Source organism: Maylandia zebra, linkage group LG3 (assembly GCF_041146795.1).
Source record: "Maylandia zebra isolate NMK-2024a linkage group LG3, Mzebra_GT3a, whole genome shotgun sequence".
Taxonomy (NCBI): Eukaryota; Metazoa; Chordata; class Actinopteri; order Cichliformes; family Cichlidae; genus Maylandia; species Maylandia zebra.
The window spans coordinates 17,373,608-17,386,791 of NC_135169.1; the positions used below are offsets into that span (position 1 = coordinate 17,373,608).

A 13,184-nucleotide genomic window follows, 5' to 3' on the forward strand; every position below is an offset into this window, starting at 1 on the left:
GCCAATATTTGTTGTGTAGTGGAACTGAGACATTGGTCATTACAAACATGTATCTCAACTAATATTAAAATTCTCAAACAGAAAAACATTAAACATAAATATATAAAATATAACTATTTACAGAGAGACAGGAAAAAGGACCCAGCTTAAAGTGGAAGAGCCTCAGGGAGAAGGAGAGAAATAAGAACATTGTTTCTGCCCTGGAGAGCTGCTGCCAGGTTGGAAACGATAGTCATAGAGAAAGTGTCACGGTGAGTTGTGTGGCTGTCAGTGGCTGGACCCACGTGCAGGACTCGGAGACAAAACATTAACTTAAACGACAGCTTTATTTGCTGGTGAGTCACTCTTGGCAATACATAAACAACAACTTAAACTAACTAGACAGGAGATGCTAAAGGTAGACGACAATGGATACACACAACAAACGTGGAGGACGCAACAACTGGCAGGGAAAAACACAGGGTTTAAATACATACTGAGGTGATTAGGGAATGTGAAACAGGAGGAGAGCACAGCTGGGACTTATCAGACATGACAAGACAAGGGGAGGCAAAACTCAACACATTGACATAGTACACAGACTTTCAAAGTAAAACAAGAAACTGAACAGACGTGGACTAAACTAGGGGATACAGTGACAGAACAAGAGACACACTGACAGAGATGACTGTATACTAACAGAAGTAACACAGAACCACGACCTAAGAAGGAGAACACAAGAAATGCCAAGGACCTAGGGAGTTAGGAATACTAGCAACAGAAATCAAACCCAAGAGAATCAAAACACATCATGAAATCAAAGATAACTAATACAAACAGAAAAACACTGAGTCCACAGACTCAGGACTGTGACAGAAAGTATATACAGTGGTCCCTCATTTATTGCAGCAGGGGTTCTGCTAGCCCCTCGCCACGCACTTTATACACTTTTTTTTCCCCACACACATGAACATTGGTCACAGTTCTCACAAGTTGATTCTCAAAGTGCAAACCTTTGTAGATTGCAAAACGTTAAAGTATTATTATGCTGCGTTTCATCTTCGTCTGCGCACCACTTTTGTGCGCCTTTTTCCCTCGCGGTGCAGGTGTCTATTTCCGAATGAAGGTCATAGTTATGGGTGTTTTTGTGCTGTTTTTTCTATTGGACGTGATGGTTATCAAAACCAAACGTAATAAATGTGGCAAGCGCAGGAGATACAGCACGGAGGAGATTTGTCAATTAGGCTGCAGAATGCAATGCTGTACTGTGCAATAAAAAAGCAGCGAAAAAGCGAAGCAGTGACGGGTGAACTGGACCACTGTGTGCTGTTTATTAATAAACAATATATATTCCTATATGACAACATGCATAAAAGCAGAACGGTATCTGTACATCAGTGGGAAAATAGCGGTGGCTTGCTAGCTTTTGTGCGGCTTCCCCGGGTCAGTGAAAACTTAAGAGACATGAATGAACTTACCAGGTTGCCCGATCTCTTCACATATCTTCCTCCAAGCTCGGTCCTTTATATTCCTGTCTCGGTATAGAAAGCAGCTGGTGTCGTACAGCTCCGGGTGGTTTGCTACGGCGTTGTTTAGTCTTTCCTCCATTGAAGAATGAAAGGCTTTGGCTGGATCTGCCTCTTTGACCTAGGTCACAGCCACGTCACCAGGCTCCTGATTGTATTCAGATTTTTCCTACTCGAGCGGTAGACGTGATACGCGCAAATGCACAAAATGCAACACAAAAACTGACATATCCATATTTTTATTTGTGTGTCAAATGCGCCTTGACAAGCTGCTTTGACGCGTTTTTACGAAATCTGCTTCTGAGTTTTCGCGGGACCCCAGTCGCGTGTCATCGCTTCTCCATTGACTTTTCATGTAAACCTGACGCTCTTTTCGCGTCTAACGCATTCACTGTGAACACACCGTTAGAGTTTGTGCATTTATTTTTGATCTAAATGCTGCTGTATTCACATGGGGCAGCACAAAGGCAGGGATAGCTCAGTAGGTAGATTGGTGGCCCCATGATTGGAAGGTCGGGGGTTCGGCTCCACTGAACGGCTACCCTGAGGTACCCCTGAGCAAGGTACCGTCCCTACACACTGCTCCTCAGGCGCTGCATTGGTGGCTCCCCACTGCTTCACTGGGTGAATGGGTTAAATGCAGAAGAGTTAAAAGTTAAAGAGCCCTAAAAATCTGCTGTGTTATTGTTCTGTCTTGTCTCTCCCGCTCACAACTTCCAGTTCCTGTGACTCACTGAAGAGGGGACTACTCCAATCATTTTAACATAAACAAAACATTATCTTTTTCCACTGTAGGTGTACACAAACATAAATGTTAAATAAAGGAAAACAATAGACTACTTGCACTAGGGCATGTGACGTATTTCCGTTTCCAAATAGTACCGCTTGTGCGTTTCCGGTACGTTTGCTTATCTATCGGTAGCTATGCTAATGTCGCTTCAGAATGAGTATAAAAAGGAATGTATTTAAAACAGAACATTTTCAAAAACAGGAGAAGAAATACTCCGAGCATTGCTGTGTCCCACTTTGTTCAGCTTCAGCCAAATTTAACGGCATACTAAGTTTTCATGCCTTTCCGACCCATTCCGACTTGAGAAGACAATGGCTGGTAAATATACGCCGGGATCATTTCACGATTACCTCTCACACCAGGGTCTGCTGCAGACACTTTGCCAGTGATCAACTCATAGAGCCAACAACCCTCGATGGTCGAAGGAGGCTTATTAAAGGTGCTGTACCAACACTTTTTGAGTGGAATGGCTATAAAGTTGAACCACCGCGGCGTAGTGTTTGGGAGAGAACGGAGCGACGCCCTGAACTAGTTCCTCCTGACGATCAAGAAGAGCACAGTCTTACAAGAGATCATGACTACTGCTCAGTCCCTGAGCCATCTGCATTGGACATATCTGCATCAGCTGCAGAAGACCTGTCCGAAGACGTGGAGACTCTGAGGAAGGAAATACAGGAGTTACGTGTCCAGCGAGAATTTGGGTTACAGCGTTTTGCTGGCTCCGACAGTGACATCCGATTCTACACCAGGTACATCTAAGTTCTATTCAAGCTAACTGTTTAAAATATACCAAGGTCACCATCAGTTAAATTTAGAAAGTTTTTCCAGTCTTAATGAAAACAAAATAGAAATGTACTTTTTCTCTGCTGATTGTATGTTTTATGTAGATGCTTTAGTATTTAAACGATATCCTAATGCTACAGGTAAAATACAACACCAAATACTCTTAATCAGACTATATTATACAGCATACCATTAGCATATTTGTCACAGTTCACATTATTTTTATGTCAGTGTGTAATGTTAATTAATGATTGACACGATGTTTGTCTCTCTCGTGAATAGATTTCCAAGCTATGATCATTTGATGGCATTCTGGGTTTTGATTGAGCCTTGCATCTATAAAATGATCCGGGTTTCAAGAGCCAAGTCAGCTGCCAATCGGAACGAAGAAGTGTTGACACCTGCACGCACATCAACAGTAGGTTATGGGTTTGTTGGTAGTTAGAACTAGAGGTGTAATGTTATTGTATTTATGTACAATAACATTACTTTATGTACAGTAGCATACATACACAGGTGTATGTATGCTAGACTCAGTATCCTTTACATACATACACCTGTGCACTACAGCACCTCATTGTTTACCCCATGGTACAGTATGGTATGCCTAACCATTACAAAACATTTAGCCAAGAAAAGAATAATTTTACTAGTTCATAGCTTAAGGAGTAACATTTTCCCTTTTGTTTTCACCTTCCAGAGGCAGCTGCTACAGCCAATTGATGAGTTTTTTCTTTTCCTGGTTTTCCTGTCAGTTGGTTTGAAGGAGAGGGACCTGGCACACCGATTTAACATACACCAGTCCACAGTGAGCCGCATTATTGCAACATGGACAAATTTTCTTGCCACTGCACTGGGGTCTCAGTGCATCTGGCTTACACGTGAAGAAGTGCAAGCTTACCTCCCTGAGGAATTCAAAGATTTCTCAGACACCCAGATGATCCTTGACTGTACAGAGCTGAGGTGTCAGACACCATCCTCACCACTTCTCCAAAGTGAAATGTACTCTTCGTACAAATCCCACTGTACGATGAAAGCCCTGGTTGGCATAGCTCCACATGGTCCAGTGACATTCATCTCTAATCTGTATGCTGGTTCGGTTAGTGACAAGGAACTATTCAAACAATCAGGCATTGCTGAGAAGTTGACTGAAGACATGGCAGTGATGGTAGATAAGGGCTTCCTAATCACTGATTGTTGTAAATGCAAAGTGTACTGCCCACCTTTTCTATCTAAGCAGAAGCAGATGCCAGCATACCAGGTTAAGGAGACGCAGGCCATAGCCAGACTCAGGGTACATGTGGAGCGAGTCATTAGGAGGATCAAACAGAACAAACTTTTTGATAGCATCATTACCATGTCACATGTTTATAATATCAACCAACTGTTTGCAGTGGCATGCTGTCAAATTACCAGAACACAGCATTAGTTAAAAAATGGGTTAAGTGAGACAAGATGGATTTTTCCTAAGACACCAGTACAAGTAACTTATGGAAAATGACCTGCAGCTGAGGCCACTACAGTTGAATTTCTTCCTTCTCAGCTGACAATACTTGATTACAGAACTGGTACTTGAGTGCCGATAGTTGAGTTTCAGTTATTGATAATTCAAATTCATTGCAAATGTTTAATGTTAATAATACTGTTTAATTATACTACTATTATTACTATTCAGATTCAACAAAACTATTTATCAAAATTATAAAGTAAATCACTAAATCGTTTTAAAACCATAAGTGACATTGAACTTTTGTAACATCAAAAATACCATTTGTCATTTTCTACAGTTCAGTTATTGTCTAAATGTATATCAGTATGCTAGGCATGGAGTTTTAAATACTTACCATGTAAATAAGTTCTGCACAAATTCAACGTTTTAATGTGTGTTTTTAAAAATTAAATTGATGCCATTGCTTAAATAACTGTTTATTGATGTCACATAAAAGTAACATGTAACAACAAAAGAATTCATGAAATATATTGAAAATAAAACATCAGTTATTTTGTTCCAGCCAGCCTGAAGGATCTGTTTTTCTTTTTGCTGTTTTCACTGTTCATTTTTTCAAACACAGGTATCTTGGCATATATATGTAAAAAAAGAAATAGTCTGCCTTTTCTCTGATTGCATTGTGCACATCTGTATCCATGTATATTCTTTGCACTAGGTAGTCCTCTTGTGCCCACACAACAAAGTCACACCACTGCATCCCACTGATGAGCAGTTGTCCTTGCACTTGCCAGTAATATGCGTGGCTCTTTTTTAGTTTAGGGGTACCACATTCCATCTGCACATATTTGCAGTCAATAAAGTTTTGTACATTGGGACATTTGAATTCGACGAAGCCAAACTGGGGGTATTCATTGGGGTCAAAAACAACACCATCAGGAGATGCAGCAAGCCAGGGGGCAATGGGGTGAATGACCAGACCACAGGGTGAGTAGTTAACATTCATTAGCCTACTATACTCTGCTGCTATTGCAGGCTCCATCTCAGTTCCTCTCCTCATGTCTGCTGTCTGCCTTGTTCCCTTCAATATACGCTCTGCTAGTGACTCGGCCGAGCTCTGGCCTCTGACGTGACACACCTCCCGAAACCTAGAGGCAGTCACTCTGGGCCTGCGGAGCTGATGCCACTCAGACGAAGAGCTTTGCTCACGTGTAGCTTCCTCTATTTTGTGAGCCATTTCCAGAGTTACAGACAAGCTTTTCAGATGCAGAAGCTCTTCTTCTGAGCACACAAACACACAATCTGATGGCAAGATGTCATACCCCTCCAGAGGCAAGTGCGGTGTTGGTGGTGCATCGCGGTGTAGTGTGATGTACCGGGTTGTCAAAACCGGCTGCTGATATGACAGAACACTGCCCTCCTGCACCAGCCCAAAGGCACTTTCCACAAGGGGCTTGTCAGGTCTCATGTTCATTGTGGTCACAAGTGGCCTGTCCTCAATATTAAATTTTGCATATGCCTCCGTTATTCTGAACAAGCAGGGATCTGGTAACGGACCCACCATGCCTCTGTAGAAGCCACTCCTAAAGAAAACATCAATGACAATAATGTAAGGGAGAAGGTTATTATACTGAACAACAACTAAACTAAAAACTAAAATGTGTAAAACAGTGGTGCATAAGTTAGAGACTGGGATGTATATGTACATGACTGAGTTAGCCGTCTTCAGAAAGTGTAATGTTGTATGTAAATTAATACCTATTCTGACACATGTATGTATGAAAAAAATAGCAACATACATTTGTAACACATGAAACCAAATTTTACAAATGTAATTACCGTACTCCAGTCTGGGCCATCCTATTTGGTACCGGCTTAGTGAAGATCATGGAGTTGATGGGTCCTGGCCTCACACCCTAACAGAAGACACATTTACTATGGATGGTGTTGCTGTTCATATGTAAACATGGACTAATTCAAAAACTTTAACCTCATTTAAATTACCACTGTCCGTGGCTTGTGCCATTGCTGTTCAGATTCCGTGCAGCTATGCACAGGGGGGACAACCGGCACTCTGAGTTGTGAGTAGTGTGCTGTTTGGAAGAGCAGTGCCACTGTGTGATTGCACATAACAGCGCCTGCCACACAGGAGCACTGGCTATGTGTCAGTATCACCGGCGATGAATCCAGAAGCTTAATCTAAGAAGAAAGAACGAAAATTAAAAATGTAACATCTTCATGGAAGAGCTGAACAGGAACATAGTTCAGTGTTGTGGTTACGTACCCTCCTGAATGCTTAGTGTTTCCTTCTCTCCCTATTAAAACAACTTAACCATGCTTGATAACTGTAATAACTTAGATTGTGTATATTTGCAGTATTAACTTGTTGTCAAATGTTTCTGATCACCCAAACACACGTTGATTTAACTATCTGACTAGTCAAATTAGGAGTGATAAAGCAGGGAGACAAGGAAAACATTCAAGTTGATGGGCCTTTAGGAATGAACTTAACTAATGCTTAAATGAACTGAACCCCACAGAACGGGGATTAACAACTTTACACAGCTTCCTGCCTACACTTAGTCTGTGTGGTGCCTCACTCTTCCTCATCGACCTGTAGCACAGGGCTCTCACACCGACCTCCCCTGACAACCTGTCTTTATTGGACACTGAATAAAGATACAAGTACCATTAGCATTATTTCTGTATTACTCATTTCAGCATGTCTTAAACATATATATTTTACACTTAGCAAGAGTAGCATTAGGTAGTTAACTACCTCCATAGTTAGCCAACTACCTAACGCTAATATAACAGTGTCTAACAACAAAAGTGACATTAGTTAAGAAAACCTCAACTATAGTTTAGGACGACATAAAACACCGTTTAAGAAAACATGTAATGTAGAGAACTGACATCAAATGAAGGACATAGCGGAGTAACGTAGTGTTTGCATTTGACGTTAGCTAGCGTTTCTTTGTCGGTTAATTTACGTTTTCTTACCTTCGTAGTTGTGTATATAAGATGCAGCATATAACTTAAATCCTTTATCTAATTTGCTGGCGGGGGTAGTCGTCACTCTGCAAATCCGATGAACATCGGTGATGTTCAATTTTGGGAGCTCTTGTAGGCATCGAGTGTAGAACGTCGCCATGGTTTAACCGCACCGGAAGCACTGGAGCAGGACTACATAGAACGCGGAAGTGTTAGTGCAAGTAGTCCATTGGAAAATGATGATGATCTATGATGCTGGCTTCTTCTGTTGTCACGGCAACCCACACAAGCATTTCAGCTACAAGGTTAATAGATGATTATAAAATCAAAAACCCATAGCTGTGAATGGTTGTTTGTCTGTGTGTTAGCCCTGCGATAGACTACTGAGCTGTCCAGGGTCTCCATTTATTTACAAATAATTATTCATGTATTAGTTTTTATGTATCATTATATTACGTTTACATAATGCAGCTTTTATTTACAGCCTTAACTTGACTCAGGTTGTGATTTCATTATTGTGTCTTAAACATGAACATTTCTTCCTTCTGCTCTTTCTTTATGTAAAATTTTAACTGCAGTTAGAGAAGAATACTGAATTCATCAAACAGCTCCAGGAGGTGAAAGTAGCAGCGGAGGACCTGAAGAAGCATTTGGAGAACAAAAATCCAGAGGTTTGTCTTTCCATTAACATTGAGAAATTGCTGATTCAACTTATGAATAGTATAATTGTGAACACAAGTATTTATTCACCATCAGACTGTAGTATATAAATAAATTCATTTGAATCTAAAGTTCTAAAACTCAGCAAATGAACATAGTAACCTTCACTTTAAGGAGATGTTGAGGATGAGGGAAAAATGGGATGACACATTGTAAAAAATGCTCCACAGCAAAGAAAAAAAGTCTGTCCTCAAATAAGTTTAATATGTTGGAATCTACCACAGCAGAGTATTTATTTGGTCTAATGTTCATTTATGTTTTTTTAAACTGGCAGCATTTTGTGTTGTTGAAATTTGAACTTATTTCATATTAAATAGTGAGATTTAAAACTTCTGTTTATTGTTAAGTTTGATGTGATTAACTGTGTGTGAAGAGACAAAGACAAGAGTGAGAATATTGCACATTAATTTCAGTAAAGATACAGAATCCATGTAAAAGCTGTGATTGTGTTTAAGTTCATTATTATTATACAAACCTTAAACTGACAGCAATAGTAAATGTGCTATAAGACTTACAGACACTAATTTGTGTGTGTGTGTGTGTGTGTGTGTGTGTGTGTGTGTGTGTGTGTGTGTGTGTGTGTGTGTGTGTTTGTATGGTTGAAGGTGATACGCTGGAACAGAGTAGCACTAATCCTCAGTAGTTGTATTTAAATAAAATGTGCAAGAAATTAAGTGACTTTAGTTTTTATGTCTCTGTGACTGTAATTGAAATAATTTACATCCTTTATATATGTTAGTCTATACAGTCTTAGTTATTAAAATGAACACCAGTCAGATTGAGTAAGAGGACACAATGGTTGAAAACATGTTGCACACAGTGTGAAGCTTCAATCATTTTGTCACTTTTATCAACAAAGTGCTGAATCATCAACATCTGTCTGTCTTTCTCTCTGACAGATGATCAGATCTGAAAATGATGAAATCATTCAGAAGCTGACAGACATATTACCTATACTGGTATCAAAGGTCAGTGAAAGCATCACTCAGAAAACAGAGGTAAACGTGGACAGAACACTTAATGTTGTTAACACCATGCTACATCAGCTCCCTTATATTTACATAATACAACTTTTATTTATTAGCTCTCTTTCTAACAGACAACAGAATAGCCTGGTGCATTTACTTGTCACAAGACTGTACACTATAAATTAATCAATAAAAATAAGTCTAAAGGTATAAAATATAAATGTAAGAATATAAGAAATGTTAATACTATTATAAAATGTTGATAGTAGGAACAGTACATGGGGGTAGAAAAGTGTTCCCTGCAATGCTGACAATCAGCGCTTCCATCAGGTCTCTTCCAAGAATAGGAGTTCCTTTTATTTTCACAAGAAAATTCACAGCTCATACAGGCTGGCCACATACTAAATAAGTGTCTCATGTGACACTTGTGTTCGTTTTCTGAAACCATGTCCACAACAACATTTCCTTGAAGTTAAAAGTGTTGTTTTACAACAATAGAGTATTTGGCAGTGAGTAGAAAATTATTTGTCCATTTCTTTCTAAGCAGTGAAGTAAAGTAGCTCTTCTCTTAAATAATCAGGCCCCATCTTATCTCAATGACCTTGTAGTACCATATCACCCTATTAGAGCACTTCGCTCTCGCTCTGCAGGCCTACTTGTTGTTCCTAGAGTATTTAAAAGTAGAATGGGAGGCAGAGCCCTCAGTTTTCAGGCCCCTCTTCTGTGGAACCAGCTTCCAGTTTGGATTCAGGAGACAGACACTATCTCTACTTTTAAGATTAGGCTTAAAACTTTCCTTTTTGCTAAAGCATATAGTTAGGGCTGGACCAGGTGACCCTGAATCCTCCCTTAGTTATGCTGCAATAGATGTAGGCTGCCGGGGGATTCCCATGATGCATTGTGTTTTTCCTTTCCAGTCACCTTTCTCACTCACTATGTGTTAATAGACCTCTCTGCATTGAATCATCTTTTTTTTTTTTTTTTTTTTGCCTGTCCCGTTTGGCTCTTTTGCCATCAGAATTATTGTCTAAAGGCGAAGAAAGATGCCCAACGGATTTACTTTACCAAATTGACCATCCCAGCCTTGCCATAATGGTCCATTTGATTCACCTTTTATTGTTTATTTTATTTTCACTTGCTGAATACGGGACAGACTTGACTGGGGGAAAGAAGGGGAGAAAGAAAGAGGGAAAGAGAAACAGCTGAGAAGAGGGACGGGGGAGAAGGGCAAAAGACAAAAACCAACAGAATGGGCAGAAAAAAAAAAAAGCATATCGATCACCTGGATCACCTGCTGAGAAAGAAAAAAGAAAACAAGCAGAAGAGAACAAGAGTAATAGAATAAACAACATCACAATGATATATGGGAATATGACAGTACACAGCAAATCCAGCATGTCCAAATTAACACTGTCGGATTTGATTTCAACACTATTAAAGTGTCTATATGGGTCCACACCAGAGAGTGTTAATTTAACTCTTTTTGGAGAGTTGGTACGTTAACTCTGATTTAGTGTTAAACACCAAATCTGTCTGGAGTTGATAATTTAACACTTGGTGTTAAGAGTTTATATATTAACTCTCAAAGAGTATTTTAGTTTAACTACCTAAGAGTTATCTTCTAATTCATTCTAAAAAGCGGGAATTTTTACTGTTCTGACCTTCTAGAAATTTCTTTTGGAAATAAACATTTACTAAAAAGATGCAATGGTTTTTGAAAAACATTTATTCTGAACTGTGCACCACAATTTCAAAACATTTTCTGAAAGATGTAACAGTGTACATGTTCTCACTTTCATTAGAATTGTGTTTATCAAAAGGTCTGACATGGTAAATGCAAATAACAGCATTCTCAACACTTATTTCTTCAATACAATATGCATGTCCTTCATTCATCCCTTTGTGGAACTTCAACGCACTTCTGCTCTCCCCCATATTCCATCTTCACAAGCATATCCTGTGTGGAGATTGAATAAAAATTAGTTGACACTAATTAATGGCACAAATAATCCAGTAAACAATTGCAGCACAGTAAAAAAAAAAAGGAATCCTCTTTGAGCCATTACTTGTGTAAAGTATTTTCCCAAAAGACAAGGACACAGGCAACAGGTAATACTGAACTAAATGTAAAACCTCAACCTTTTTCATTTTTACCTAAACCGTGTGCACAAAACTCTGGAGGGATCTATGCTAACGTAGAACCCAGTCAGGACGTCTGCTACTGCTGTTTGCTCGTTTTTGTTTTTATGGGCGATCATTTGCGTTCTTAATCATGCGATTAGAGTAAGATGTAGCGCTGCAGTCATGTGTCAGCAGCGTGAACAGCAGAGGGGCTCAGTAAACAGCCCTGATGGGAGCCAATGGAGAGACAGGTGGAGCTGAAGATGCTGTTAGTGTCGGCATACAGTGTACAGGAAAGTGTACAGTGACTCGACTGTACACTGTGTTTGTTTTTTCCTCTGAAACAATAAGTTCCATTGGAGCAGCCTTTCAACACCTCTCTCTGTCTCTCGCTACCAAACAACTCGACCCAGACAACAAATAAAGCTAGTTTTCGGCTAAGAGTCCAACACAGAACCCGACGTATTAGCCAGAGGTCCCTTTACTACGGTTCAGAGCCGCGGACCCGTTTCTTATACGCGCGGAATAGTTTTCTATATGAGAAAATATATATGCTAAAAGTGCAGCCTTACATGATGTCCGCCTACTGTTACTCATTTATAATAATTTTTAAAAATCTAGTTGGTGTTAGTAAGGTGATTAACCTTCAGTTATAGTAATAAATCACACAGCAATAGCACATTCATGTAGTTGTAAAATGCATGATAATATATTAAGTAATCCAAAGTATTCAGAATACTTTACTCTCATTGAGTAACGTAACTGAATACGTTACAAAATACATTTTGAGGCATGTATTATGTAGTGGAATACATTTTAAAAGTAACTTTCCTAACACTGAACTTAAATCATAACAACAGTTGTAACATCTGAATATTACAAACTGCAAGACTGAATAAACCTGTAAATATTTAGAATGTTATGTAAAATGAAAAATAAATAATTGTTCCTATTTATGTTTTTAATGCAGTTCTTATTGCGTTGGTGGCAGGTAATCCATTCTGTTAAACTAAAGTACAGCAAGCACAACTATTATGGCACAATATGGTCTTTGTGACAGAGAGGCTCATGCTTGACACATGGCAGTCTTGGGGACAGTCACTGAGGGACAGCATACAAGACGAGTGCCATTCCAGATCTTTCCATCACTCAGCAAGAAGCCTTTGGTTTTTGTTACTGTTACAGGAGGAGGAATTCTGGGGTCCTTTAACAGTGTGATGTGGTTTCCTCATCCTCACTCTCTCTCCTGGTAGAAAAGCAGGCTTCCATTCATGACGCTTAGCATCAGTGTAACGTTGCCTCTTCAGCTGATATTTCTTACAGTAGACAGAAGGCAAAGAGAGTCTGTCTAGTTAAGTATCTTTCTGCCATACATCAGTTCATAGGGAGAGAAGGAAGTGGTTGCATGCAGTGTTGTCCCATAAACTTGAAGCCTGCTTCCATGGCTGTGACGGCTGGATTGCTGTCTGGATGCAGGTGCAGAGGTCACGAAGAAACCATTCAATTGCTCCATTTGCAGCTGGGCAGTAGACAGATGTTCTGCTGTGAGAGTTGCCTGTATTATGGAGGAATGAGTCAAATGCTTCAGAGGTAAACTGTGTACTTTTGTCTGTTACATTAATGTTCTCTGGGTTGCTGTGACGACTAAAGACAGACGAGAGGAGCTGAACAACATCATTAGTAGTAGCAGAAGGTGAAAAGGCAAGCTGAGGCCATTTGGAGTAGTAGTCAGTCAATGCACCAGCAGAGAGCTCTTAATCTTTGTTTTGTGTTCACAATCCTTTGGTGACTTTCATGTGCTACTGAAATCAATGTAGGTCTCACTGTACATGGTGCAATGAGCCTCTGAGAACATA

The 13,184-nt window shown here is 39.7% G+C and overlaps 2 protein-coding genes across 3 annotated transcripts; one reads left to right on the top strand and one right to left on the bottom strand.

Moving 5' to 3' along the window:
- Positions 1 to 2,448: 2,448 nt before the first annotated feature.
- On the top strand, positions 2,449 to 4,507 carry LOC112436581 (uncharacterized). Its single transcript, XM_076882138.1, has 3 exons — positions 2,449 to 3,044; positions 3,361 to 3,496; positions 3,779 to 4,507. The coding sequence occupies exons 1-3, from the start codon at positions 2,449 to 2,451 to the stop codon at positions 4,505 to 4,507; spliced, it is 1,461 nt and encodes a 486-aa protein (XP_076738253.1).
- Positions 4,508 to 5,088: 581 nt separating this feature from the next.
- LOC112436590 (uncharacterized) lies at positions 5,089 to 7,721 on the bottom strand. 2 transcript variants are annotated; one of them, XM_076880262.1, is made up of 5 exons: positions 7,529 to 7,721; positions 7,103 to 7,194; positions 6,530 to 6,724; positions 6,365 to 6,441; positions 5,089 to 6,108 (listed from the first exon to the last, which is right to left on the bottom strand). In XM_076880262.1, exons 1-5 carry the CDS (start codon positions 7,677 to 7,679, stop codon positions 5,133 to 5,135), a joined length of 1,491 nt encoding a protein of 496 aa, XP_076736377.1. In that variant the 5' UTR covers positions 7,680 to 7,721; the 3' UTR covers positions 5,089 to 5,132. The 2 variants fall into 2 exon arrangements, with proteins under 2 accessions (XP_076736377.1, XP_024662089.2); XM_024806321.2 differs by lacking the exon at positions 7,103 to 7,194 and having other exon boundaries at positions 7,529 to 7,664.
- Between the last annotated feature and the right edge of the window lie 5,463 nt (positions 7,722 to 13,184).

What these genes read in the sequence shown, in the direction of transcription:
- LOC112436581 (XM_076882138.1), top strand. Translation starts at nt 2,449, where the DNA reads ATGAGTATAAAAAGGAATGTATTTAAAACAGAACATTTTCAAAAACAG. An exon ending in GACATCCGATTCTACACCAG is followed by an intron (nt 3,045 to 3,360) that starts GTACATCTAAGT and finishes TCTCGTGAATAG; the next exon opens with ATTTCCAAGCTATGATCATT. An exon ending in CACCTGCACGCACATCAACA is followed by an intron (nt 3,497 to 3,778) that starts GTAGGTTATGGG and finishes TTCACCTTCCAG; the next exon opens with AGGCAGCTGCTACAGCCAAT.
- LOC112436590 (XM_076880262.1), bottom strand. Translation starts at nt 7,679, where the DNA reads ATGGCGACGTTCTACACTCGATGCCTACAAGAGCTCCCAAAATTGAAC. An exon ending in TTATATACACAACTACGAAG is followed by an intron (nt 7,195 to 7,528) that starts GTAAGAAAACGT and finishes ATCTTTATTCAG; the next exon opens with TGTCCAATAAAGACAGGTTG. An exon ending in ATGGCCCAGACTGGAGTACG is followed by an intron (nt 6,109 to 6,364) that starts GTAATTACATTT and finishes TGTTTTCTTTAG; the next exon opens with GAGTGGCTTCTACAGAGGCA.